Source organism: Myxocyprinus asiaticus, chromosome 21 (genome assembly GCF_019703515.2).
Source record: "Myxocyprinus asiaticus isolate MX2 ecotype Aquarium Trade chromosome 21, UBuf_Myxa_2, whole genome shotgun sequence".
In the NCBI taxonomy this organism is placed as follows: Eukaryota; Metazoa; Chordata; class Actinopteri; order Cypriniformes; family Catostomidae; genus Myxocyprinus; species Myxocyprinus asiaticus.
In genome coordinates, this window is record NC_059364.1 from 18,819,558 (window position 1) to 18,832,573 (window position 13,016).

Consider the following 13,016-nt stretch of genomic DNA (forward strand, 5'->3'; position numbering starts at 1 on the left):
GGCATGGGGGGGTTGAGTTTTGAAAGTTGGTTAAATTAGAAAAACTTTTAAAATTAAATTAAAAGTATTGATGCAGGTTTAACATTTAGGGCATTTCTATTAGATTTCTTTAGCGATTCGCTAATGTAAAACTATTACCTTAGAATAATAGTATAGTAATAATAACCTTTAGAAATTAAAAAATAGGGTTTTCTTTTTAGTGGTAAAATTTGTTTTACTTCGGTCTCATGGAAGCCTCTCAGACCGTAAACCAAAAACATCCCCGTGGAATCTCCCAAATAACTTTCCTAATCCTCTCAGCTTTCCTAACTTTCCTAGTCTCTCGCCCCATGGATTCGAAGGTCTGTGATTGATGGGTTCTGAAGTTTTGAAATATTGTAACATTTTTTATTAAAATACCAGACGGCTATACAATAGCAACAAAAATCTTTAATTAAAAATGTACCTGATCATGCACATACAATTGTATTGACATTTTTCTGCCTTTTTGTTCTGCATGTTTTCTGTGGATCCTGGTTAATTAGATGTATGAATCTATAACTTAACACTAACTTAACACTAGAAATAACATTTGTCGTTTGATCCACCAGATAATGCCATTAATCCCTTCGTGTTATCAGCCACTACTGTATCAAGCACTTTCATGTTGCTCTTGAAATCGAAATTTAAGGCACAACCTTAGAGATGCCATCCTGATTTCATATTAATTCACTCCAACTGTTAGCACGCAGGGAGCTCTTCCCAGCTATTTGTCCTGGAGGAGCCCAGGGTGCCCTTTTGATCATTTCAGTCTCTCTCTGGTACAATAGTGCTGATTGGCTGAACAAGTAAGAAAAGGGAAAATCTTTAATTAAGCAGATAATCTCTTGTTGGGATGAGAGGAGCTCCATTTCAGAAACCCTTGGCTCACACATGAGACCCCCAGCCTCTAAATTCTGGATGTAGGTTATATAGCGCTCTTGCAGACCCCACTGCTTTCCAAGGTGAAGAAAAGTCTGCCGGTCCTCTCTCAGGATGTTCATGGATTTGGAAGTTTATTATTACACTTTCATCCTGATGGCTCACATGAAGTCTTGCTGCAGTTGGTAAGTCCAACTTTTTATTGTCACTTAAGCAGACGATTTTGGTGCTAACATCGTGGTGCTCCATCTAGTAGCTTCTCTTGGATTGGTTTAGCCAATACATTTATCTCGGCTTTGTTTAAACAATATTAAATTTTTCTACCATTTGCATTGAGTGTTTTTCTCTGGAATAAAAAAGACAGAGTTTAAAAATCTTCCCTAATGTTCTGTGATAAAGATGTTTTGACCCTTGTTTCACTGGGTACCATGCGGAAAAGCTATGATCTAATTTTTGAAAGCTTTTTGTAATTGATTTATTTATTAAAAAGTGAATTAAACTTGTTACAAGTGCATTTTTAATGATTAAAATATTTTTATATTTTGTTTCTCAACACTTTCATTTTGAGACATTAAATGTAGGCTAGTTTTCACTTGAAAATCTACTTTTAACATCTGCAGTTGTAATTACAAAATGATAATTGGCTCTAACTTTTTCAGATGTTAGAGATGCTATCAATGTTTTCAATGTAATAAGATTATAGTGTTTTATTTGTAATCTCAAAAGGAACATAAAAGTTCAGTCTCTCTATGTGATGGATCAGAGCTAACACTCTTACACTGACTTAATAGGTTGCTCTGTCTTCCAGGTCAGTGAATAATTTCCTGATGACTGGCCCAAAGGTAAGCCAACAGCTTTTGATCTGCTTTGCTGATCCTTATCAGGAGAGAGAAACTTCAAAAAGTCTAAGTCATTTATGGATTTAATGTAGTTAATGTTTAATGTAGACCCTGTGACCTTAATGCAAGCAAGTGGCAAATTAAAGGATTCGCACACAACATGCAGGTGCTGTATTTCTTAAACATGTGTCTTCTGTGGATTAGGTATTGCTTGCTTCTTGGGGTGGACTGGACAATATAGGTTTCACACACTTGAGCTCATTCACAATGTGAAGTTGTGAGGACTTTTTACTGAGTGGCCAGGGAAGGGGCCTTTGGTGGGTGGTCATCATTAGCAACCCAGCCGCCCATGAGAGCACTTGTGGTGCTGTCTCTTCGAAACCACTTGAGACATATTAGATTGTGTAAATCACAGTTTCAGCACGCTATATAGACCCTGTTGTTTATGTTTTGTGTGAATTACTGATCAGAGTCTGAGTTTTTAGCAGTGTGGAACCATAGGGAAACCTCTCACCGTAGGTTTTTTTTGTTTTTTTATCATTTAATTGCATCATTAATGAGCATACAGCAAACATAAATTTTTTATATGAATTGTGCATGCTGAAAATTGACGTATGATAAAAAAATTTTTTACCATGGATTTTTTTCTTTTGTAACCCCTTCACTAAAAGTGCATATTTCATCCAGAATTATTTGTTCTGGTTTGCATTGTTTCAGGCCTACTTGATCTACTCCAGCAGTGTGGCCGCAGGAGCACAGAGTGGTATTGAAGAGTGCAAGTATCAGTTTGCGTGGGACCGCTGGAACTGCCCAGAGAGGGCTCTTCAGCTCTCCACCCACAGTGGACTCAGAAGTGGTAAGAACTATGGACCGATATGTACAGTATATAGTTGTTAAATCTATATCTGTGAAATCGTTTTGCATAGATTTCATATCTCATATTATGTTCTTTGTTATGTTATTATGTGCATATACTGACTCAAAGCCCAGCTGTAACAATCACAGAAACAGCAGCTAAAACACAATGATCCTGTTTAAACCAAAGTTAAGTCCCAATGTTGATGTGGCTGAAAACACTGCATTCTTGAGTCAATTAAACCTGGTCTGTTAATAGGCAAATAGAAAAGCCACCAAGGGGATATTGTGCACAAGAGTGAGTGAGTGAAATGGACGCCCTCTCAAGTCAAAGGGTGCGGGTCAAAGGTTTGCCTCAGACTCTTTTCATTAAGCATTCCTCAAGTGCCAAGAGGGGACCTGTCGCAGTCCAGTGTCGACCCCAAACTGACTATCTGTGAGAGTAGACCAACAGTGCTACTCTATGTTTGATGCAAAGTGTCAAAAGCCATCCCTAGATGGATGGTAATATCTATAAAATATAAAATAAAAAATAAAAAACATTTTAGTTAAAATATAATAATATATATAAAGGCTAATATTAAAAAAGCAAATTAAGTATTTGACAGATTTGAGTAAATCATCTAATGAGAAAAAATTTTATACATAACTGACTGAAGCATCAATGCTAGTTAATGGAACTCTACTAGTAAATTAACTCTACTTACTCTAAATTACTCTACTTCAGTAAATGACTCTCCTATACTATCATTTACTCACCATCATGCTGTTCCAAACCTGTATGACTATTTCTTCCGTGGAATACAAAAGATGTTAGGCAGTATGTAAGTCTCAGTCACCATTTACTTTCATTACATCTGTTTTTTTCCTATACAATGTAAGTGAATGGTGTTAATAGGCACATCGGCATTAACATCTCTGATGACAGAATTTTAACTATCCCTTTAAGACATCACGCTCTACAACATGTATAAAACAAAAGAATTTGGCAAGATCATAAAACGTCATAACGTCATTTTTTTGTTGTTTCTATTCACAGCAAACAGAGAGACAGCATTTTTCCATGCTATAAGCTCTGCTGGAGTCATGTACACCCTCACCAGGAATTGCAGCCTCGGTGACTTTGACAGCTGCGGTTGTGATGACACCAGGAACGGCCAACGAGGTGATAAACTGAAACTCAACAGTGAATTTTTTTTTTTTATTATTACAGTTGATGGAAAGTCAGTTAACATTATTCGTATGTAAAGATTGTACAACTGTACATATTATACATAGGTCTAGAAAAGTATATGCTACATTTAAGTAGAAATTTATACTGGACTGAATTTAGTGTAGCAAAAATCATCATACACTCAAAAAATAGCTCTTTGGCTGAACTTGATTCAATAATGGACAGTGGTTCCACATGCTTGAAATTAGTTTTCTTAACTTAAAATTACTATGTTATCTCAACACAAACACTTTGTGTAGGTAGAACCTAGTGTCAAAGTAACTCAAATAAATCTCTTTTATTTCTTTATGTACTAACTAGTGAAAGTGAAGGTTAGCACATTAAATACTGTACATACTGATTGGAAGCACTACAGAGTGTAGTTTAGAAACTATACTATGGTTAGCACAGCATGTGCTCAACAAAGCGAGCAATAAATTTCATATACATCATCCACCTGTCCTCATCGTTAGCTCAAGCTCTACTCTTCATCATAATGGTGACCCCCAAAACTCCAACATCTTCTAAATCTCATAACAAAACATTAAACTTAATTATTAAGTATACCCTTTTATATTCATATTGCACAAAAACACATTAAATAACATTTAATTTTAACATTTACTCTCCCTATTGAATCCCATGAGTTAAAGTATGATGGGAAATGGATGCAGTTTCATTAACACCATAAAAAGTATCCATGAAGTCCCAACTCAAATGATTAAGTAAACTTTCATTTTACAAATTTAAATAGATAGAACACAATGAAATCAACTTATGGCAAAATGTTCTAGAATTGTGTTGCTTTAGTTAAATTAAGTAAATTGAACAAGCTGCAAAAATCATTTTTTGATTGTAAGATAGGATAGGATTTGAGGTGTTACAACATTAAACATAAATCCTTGCACAGAAAAAACTATACTGTACATATAATGCAATACTGTATTGTATCTGTATGTCATATACTTTATTCTGTATCATGCTGTTTTGTCTCAGGAGGCCAGGGATGGCTATGGGGAGGCTGCAGTGATAACGTAGGATTTGGAGAGGCAATCTCCAAGCAGTTTGTGGATGCGCTGGAAACCGGACAGGATGCACGAGCTGCCATGAACCTGCACAACAATGAAGTAGGACGCAAGGTACATGAAGAAATGTTTGCACTTTGGAAAAATCCTCCAGTGCTTAGGAGTTTCTTTCTTAGCCTTTGCCTTCAAGAGTACAGTGGATTGAGTTGGCCTAACTGCGCCATGAGATGGGGCCTAAAATTCAAGCCTCTCTGTTGGCCACCAACAGATTATAGAGTGCCTTTTGAATAATTTTTCAGTGCTTCTAATGATAGCTTACCACCCAAGAGTTTCATTCACAGCCTTATAAGCAAGGTGCCACTCGTTCTCCCAATAGAGTGTGCGCTGTACCAGAAGGGCCTATTTACAGCCTGTGAATGTCCTTTATGACAAGGCCTTAACTTGAGATTCTTGGGATCAGTGGTGCAAGCTTAATTAGACGACCTAGGGGTCCACACATTGCAAAGGTTCTGTATTCTGTTGCTTCCCAAATAAGTGTTTAGTTTTATTCTTGCAATAAGGATCTTACATTTATGTTGGGCTTTGTTGTACTTGAGAAAGCCACGGGGATCACAGCCATGTGGCTCAAGTGCTCTTTGTTTATCCAGTCTGTGCCCCGTCTGCAGGTTTTGTCAATTCATTGGCACCTGGAGCATCATTGTAACTGAATAAAAAATGTGAAAGAATTCTTTTTCACTTCCTCTTCAATGGACTTGCCACTGGGTCTGCCCATGACAGAAAACATGTTGACAATGGCTATGCAAAATAAATACACCCCTTTCCTGTTGAACAATCTGGCTCAATGTGAAACCCTGATTCTGCATCTTATCCGGAGCAAATGCCTCCCTGAGAAAAGAGGCGTTCTTTTTTAAAGGACAGCTGTTTGCTTCAGCTGAAGTCAGGAATTATTGTATGGGCACCTAAAAGGAGAAAAACCCAGACTTGAACCTTGAACCGGTTCCTCTTAACTCAGAGTTTCCTTCTGCTTTTTTTAAGTGGAGGTTTTTGGATGTATAGCCTGTCTAGAAAAGAGCGCATTGTATGTTTAGACTGATGAGTTCAATCCTAATTAGAATGTTTTTAAACATGAACATTTGCCTCTAGAATGCATGAATGAATGACAAATGGAAGCCCTTAATTCTGAATGAACCATTGAATGAAATGTGTTCTCCACAGAAGCGCATCGGTAATTCTTTAACGTGAGATCCTCTCTTCAATCAGGCAGTAAAAGGAACCATGCAGAGGACGTGCAAGTGCCATGGAGTGTCTGGAAGCTGCACCACGCAGACCTGCTGGCTCCAGTTGCCAGAGTTTCGAGAGGTGGGCAACTACCTAAAGGAGAAATATCACAGGGCTCTGAAGGTGGACCTGCTGCGTGGCGCAGGTAACAGTGCTGCCAGCCGTGGAGCGATTGCCGAGACATTCAGCTCTATCTCACGTAAAGAACTGGTGCACTTGGAGGATTCCCCTGACTACTGCTTGGAGAACCGCACTCTGGGTTTGCCAGGCACAGAGGGCCGTGAGTGCTTGAGGAAGGGCAAGAATCTAAGCAAATGGGAGAAGCGGAGCTGCAAGCGGCTATGCGGAGACTGCGGCCTGGCTGTAGAGGAGCGCAGGGCTGAGACTGTGTCCAGCTGCAACTGCAAGTTCCACTGGTGTTGTGCTGTCAAATGTGAGCAGTGCCGTAAAACTGTCACCAAGTACTACTGTGTTAAGGGGACCAAGAATGATAGTGCCAGCCGCAGGAAAAGCTATCGGTTAAAGAAGAAGCACTAGAGATGTCCTGAACTGTTTGCAGTGGTGGCCTAGCAGATAGTTGTGCTTGCAGATGCGTTTGTCTCAGAAAACATCTTTAGCTTGTGAATGAAAGAACTTGTGAACTCTAAAGGTACAACTGAACATTACTGGAGCAAATAAAAAAAAATAAATAAAAAAAAAAATAAAAAAAGAATGCTTTAATGGAAGTCTAGATCTCCAGAGCTGATATTATAAACACTTGCCTCAAGCATTTCAAAATCACTCCTATACATCTTTCTACTTTAAGCACTGAACACCACATCTAACTATTATATAGCACAATAGACTGTAAATAACCCATTTTTGAGATTTCACCAACAGGGATGTAATTCACTAGATAATTTATTGGAATTTTCGTACACAAAGGTTTTTTTTTTTTTATTTATCATCGGGCCACATTTGGATTAATTTCTTGCTAAATGTTTTCTTGTCTGTTTCTGCCTGTTTTAGCATTCTGATAATAGTTTTGTCTTATCAGAGACTGTATATGAACTGTAAATAAGAGGAAGCACTTTGTATATTGTTAATTTATTGCACAGACACTATAGTGCTCTTTTTCTATGATAGTTACTTTCTATGTTGCCTTTTTTCACATTACTTTCATAATTAAACATATGTTATCTGTATTGTCTTATTAATGCTTTCATTATTTTAGGTTAGCTGAAAGTATCGGAATTAATCTGAGCCAGGTACTGTTTATTTAGTGAAACGTCCTCTCTATTTTCCATGCCAATTTATTATATGTGCTTGACAATAACGACAAAATCCAAAAACAAGTAATTTTAGATCCTTGAACATGGATTTTAAATGTACTATTCTTTTTGCTTATGTCATTAACTAATTTTAAACTCATCAAGAATGAAAGACCTAATACTGAATTTCATTGAATTCGTATTATAACCCGAGTACAACAGTTCTAAAATCAAATTATTTACTATCGACCGTTGGTCAGATCTAATTATTTCTTTGTCTTCAGCATATAGAGGCTTTTTCTTTTTGTATTCTTCAGCTTGATGTCACATAACCCTGGGGCAGAGAGACAATGAGAGAAAGCATTTAATTATAGTCCTCCTTCTTCACGCCTCTCTCAATTTCTTCTTCACTAATGCCTCCTTTTCTGTTTTAGTAATCCTCAAAGCACTCCCAGTGCTTTTGCGCTTGGATGTTTCTTTACTGTTTAAGACTAGTTTAATTAACTTTGTTGAGACAGAGGGAAAACATGAACCAAGTTGCCCCACAAATCATCAAGCGTCTAATTTTGTATGCTAATCTCCTTTTTCATGCCGCCATCTCGGGAGAAAAAAAAAATGTTGGGAAAACTTCATGTAGCCTGTATTGGGCGTCCTGTGGATGTTTTATTCCAGGCCCACCTATTTGCCTCTTTTCAGGCCTCTAGGGCCTTCCTTTGCTCGATTTAACAATGAATGGCGAGCTAATCAGCTCCCTCGGAAATGCACTGCTGCTGAAGGCGCTAATCCCCCTCTCCTCCACCTTCAATGGCCTGTCGCCTTAAAAAGGACTTTGGGAAAAGGCTTTGCATGGATTCACACTGTTTGCTGAATAGAAGTTAGTTCAAGTATTGTACCCAAACAAGTAGGGTTTATAAACAAATACTTGCCAGCTACCATCCCATCTGTGAAAGTGCCAACCCTACAGTATAACACAGTGACAAAAACGTGGCCCTTTAAAAGTTTACTAAAAAAACGAATTAAAACTCTATCTATTGGGGATAGTTTGTACTGATGCAGTCCTCTTTGCTTAGGTTTTAATGAAGCACCTCATTGATATCTTATTAACGAAATCAAGATCAAAATAAAAACTCCCCTTGACACCTTGCTAATCATGTGGAGTTTAAGTGAATTCTGTCAAGTTAGCTGGTGAAGGCAACTCATAATCTGCCTTGGCTTTCTCAGACAGTATTAAAATGAGACTATTAGATTCTATATTAAATGAATATTGTGTATTACAATATTACAATATTAACTGTACTTTATCAAATCAGATTAATAAGGCAAAGTCAGCATATAATTAACCAGGACCAAATGTTACTGTTGAATGTCCTTATAAATACACGTTTTGTTCTATTATGTGGTAAAACAAATATCTGCTGCATTTTAAACTCTTTGCCCAGATCTGCCTCCTTCCAAAATATATAAGCAAAATAGCATACATATCATTCAACTGTTTATGTTGCTGAGCCATGATATCAAGTATAAATACTGCAAACCCATCTTTGTGCTTTGTCAAGAGGTAATAAATCTGCAGTGTTGAATCTTTCATGAGTTAAAAACACATGCCCCAGTTAAATCAACCCTAAACCCTATACGCTAAACTTCTGTTTTTCATGTGTTTAACTGAAATCAGGGTCACGACTGGAAGGTTTGCCTTCCCATGAGTGATTTGCAGGGGGGCATGATTTTGAGGTGGCTGAGAGTGAGTTCACACACCGGAAGAGAACAAGATGAAACTTTGTCATGTCTGGCATTTCCCCATCTCAGCTTCCTTCTCTAATACATGGGAATTCATATCAGAGATGGGCTCAAAAACATTGTTTGACTTTGAAATGTGCACCAGTATAACTCTTAAACCATAATTAATAATACATTTCTATTATACAAATGTATGATTTTAGAAAAAAAAAAAAAAGCCTGAGAGTAAAAGATATTCAGCTTATTATTCAATATTTTAAAAATTTTGCCATTTCATTTTTTATTTGTAGAGAAATGGAGGGTCATCACTGGAGGGTTACTCAACTCTCTCAGATGACTGAAATAATGATACAATCCACAGAGATTGGGAAAATGACATATAATGGCTCTGAGAAACCTTGACTAATAGGATTTTTGACTTAAGACATCTGGAGGAAGAACACTAAGAGGTGGCTAAGGTCAGCATGGGTGTGAGTGTAGCCGTGGGTGGGAAAGCACTATTCATCTTCTCTTTGACATTCCCAACAATTGGTTCACATGACTCTCCAATCAAAAGATACAGGCCCAAATCACTCCACTAATTCGCCATCATCAAGTACTTCTGTAAAGATGTATAAACTATCTAGAGTTACAAGTTACAAGTAAGTACATCATTCATAATGTGAAGTCATTTGATACCTGTCCATAAAATGTCAGCTATTCAGAAAAGGCAAGCACATAAAAGCAAGTGTTTTTCTACAAAAACTGTTACAGAGGTTGCTGTTACAGAGGTTGAAGGTGTGCTTTGAGAAACATCTGACTTTGGCACAATAGTTCCATCTGCTGGTGAACTGATTTATACAACTGATATGATCACTTGGCACTTATTTATTTGCAAAATAATTGTATTGTTTAGTGTTTAATTGCAGCAATGGTATTCAATTAACTTTGATTCATATATACAGTTGTGCTCAAAAGTTTGCGTGAGAGCTAACAAACTCATTGACTATTTATACACAGACACTAATTGCAATTTAAAAAGCCACAGGTGTGGGAAATTAACCTTTAATTGCCATTTAAACCTGTGTGTTTCACCTTGTGTGTCTGTAACAAGGCCAAACATTCAAGGGTATGTAAACTTTTGATCAGGTCCATTTTGTGATTTCTGTTATCATTATGATTTAAAATGGAGCCAAACAACTATGTGATAATAAATGGCTTCATATGATCACTATCCTTAAATAAAAGACAGTTTTTGTTGCATGATCAGTCATATTTTCAAAATCAATGCCAAAATTTCACAATTTCTGCCAGGGTATGCAAACTTTTGAGCACAACTGTATATATATGTATGTATGTGTGTGTGTGTATATATATATATATATATATATATATATATATATATATATATATTATTGTATATAAACTCACCAGCCACTTTAGTACATCTACTTATTTATGTGATTATCTAATCAGTCATTTGTGTGGCAGCAGTGTAATGTATAAAATCATGCAGATATGTGTCAGGAGCTTCAGTTAATGTTCACATCAACCATCAGAATGGAGAAAAATGTGATCTCAGTGATTTCGACCATGGCATGATTGTTGGTGCCAGACGAGCTGGTATGAGTATTTCTGTAACTGCTGATCTTCTGGGATTTTCACACACAACAGTCTCTGGAGTTTATAGAGAATTGTGCGAAAAGCAAAACACATCCAAAGAGCGGCAGTTCTGAGGGCGAAAACAGCTTGTTAATTAGAGAGGTCAATGGAGAATGGCCAGACTGGTCCAAGCTGACAGAAATGCTACGGTAACTCAGATAACTACTCTGTACAATTGTAGTGAGAAGAATAGCATCTCAGAAAGCACAACATGTCGAACCTTGAGGCAGATGGGCTACAACAGCAGAAGAACACGTCGGGTTCCACTTCTGTCAGACAAGAACAGAAAACTGAGGCTGCAGTGGGCCTGCCATTTGTGTACCTCAGCAGAAATCCAGATTAGTCAGACCAGGCAATGTTCCAATCGTGTACTGTCCAGTTTTGGTGAGCCTGTTCCCACTGCAGCCTCAGTTTCCTGTTCTAAGCTGACAGCAGTGGTACCCGGAGAGGTCTTCTGCTGCTGTAGCCCATCCGCCTCAATGTTCAATGTGTTGTACGTTCAGAAATGCTTTTCTGCATAGAACTGTTGTAATGCGTGCTTATTTGGGTTACTGTCACCTTCCTGTCAGCTTGGACCAGTCTGGCCATTCTCCGTTGTCCTCTCTCATCAACAAGGCATTTCCATCCACAGAACTGCCACTCACTCTACGTTTTTTGTTTTTCGCACCATTCTCTATTCTTGTGCGTGAAAATCCAAGGAGATCAGCAGTTACAGAAATACTCAAAGCAGCCCATCTAGCATCAACAATCATGCCACGCTCAAAATCATTGAGATCACATTTTTCCCCATTCTAATGGTTCATATGAAAATTAACTTAAGCTCCTGACCCCTATCTGTATGATTTTTTACAGTACACTGCTGCCACACGATTGGCTGATTAGATACTCGCATGAATATGTAGATGTACAGGTGTCCCTAATAAAGTGGCCGGTGAATGTATAAAATTTAACTGAAAGATCCTTTTACATAAAGGAATATCCATGTATTCCGGGAATATATTGACTTGTCCCTCCTTAAAAAGGTAAAAATCTAGGTTACAGTGAGACACTTACAATGAAAGTGCAAGTCACCCTATCAGGATTTAAAACTATGGATGGCCACCGAAACTTTTGAAGTTTTTATGTATGTAAATATGTTTGATACTATTTATTCATAATTTCCTTATTACTTGCATTTGCCGTTATAATATAATATATTTTTTTATTGAAAAATTATATGAAGATCATACGAAGACTGTAATGGAGTCATTAAACATTTAACTTAAAATTGAATGAACACGTAAATTTCAAGGCATTATGTGCCAAGATTGTCTATGTACTGTTTGCAAGTTAATATCAATTGTCAGCACAAATGTCAATTTTTTTTACAATTTCTCCTCCCTGCTCAGTCAATCTCCACTTTAACTTTCACTTTCACATTCTCCTTCTTGTGTTTTTGGTGATTCACATTCTTCATGCATACAGCCCCTACTGGGCAGGGAGAAGAATTTCTAGTAAAAAATTGACATTTGTGCTGACAATTGATATTAACTTAAATATTGACTTAAATATTTATCTGTTACTAACCCACACTTATTGAAGGTATGGATGTACCCATTAGAGTCATTATGCTGCCTTTATGTGCTTTTAGAGCATCAGAATTTTGGCACCCAGTCACTTGCACTGTGAGAACCTAAAGAGCTGAAATATTCTTATAAAAATTTTAATTTGTGTTCTGCAGAAGAAAGAAAGCCATGCACATCTGGGATGGCATGAGGGTGAGTAAATGATGAGAGAATTTTCGACCTTTAACTGTTCCTTTAATTTTGAAAGATTTTTGAGTCTGCATTCGCCATTCTCATGCACAGCTGTTATAACAGACTTTAAATGAGTTTTGGACAAATGAGGACATAAATTAAGTTTAGAGATACCATACCATAGCCCTTCTATCAACTACATGGGATGCGACAATCCAGCCAGCTGTCATATGCCACAAGTTCCATATTTCAATGAAAACATGAAATAGAGGTTAAATATCAGTTAGGTATGAGAGTGAAGGAGGAAAATCTCAATTATCACCAGAGAAATGTTCCAACAGATAAAATACACTGAATAATTGATAACACCAGAGACACGATATTCTGGCAAATCCTTAAATTGTCAGAGTGCAGTGTTATGCTATATTTAAGTAATTTCCTGACATTTGTTTTATCTTCTGTATTATTTACATTTGTTATTAAAATGTTTAAACTAAACAAAGACTGGTGTCATGTTGTTGCTTAAAGAGCCCATATTATGC

The 13,016-nt window shown here is 37.1% G+C and overlaps 1 protein-coding gene across 1 annotated transcript; it reads left to right on the top strand.

Annotated features, from left to right (window-relative positions):
* Positions 1-3: 3 nt before the first annotated feature.
* On the top strand, positions 4-7,280 carry LOC127412135 (protein Wnt-8b-like). Its single transcript, XM_051648260.1, has 6 exons — positions 4-1,085; positions 1,709-1,742; positions 2,457-2,595; positions 3,634-3,759; positions 4,804-4,946; positions 6,093-7,280. The coding sequence occupies exons 1-6, from the start codon at positions 1,015-1,017 to the stop codon at positions 6,645-6,647; spliced, it is 1,068 nt and encodes a 355-aa protein (XP_051504220.1). The 5' UTR covers positions 4-1,014; the 3' UTR covers positions 6,648-7,280.
* The last annotated feature ends 5,736 nt before the right edge of the window (positions 7,281-13,016 follow it).

Coding starts and splice junctions, on each gene's coding strand:
- LOC127412135 (XM_051648260.1), top strand. CDS start 1,015: ATGTTCATGGATTTGGAAGTTTATTATTACACTTTCATCCTGATGGCT. Junction 1,743..2,456: donor TCCTGATGACTGGCCCAAAG/GTAAGCCAACAG, acceptor GCATTGTTTCAG/GCCTACTTGATCTACTCCAG. Junction 4,947..6,092: donor ACAATGAAGTAGGACGCAAG/GTACATGAAGAA, acceptor CTCTTCAATCAG/GCAGTAAAAGGAACCATGCA.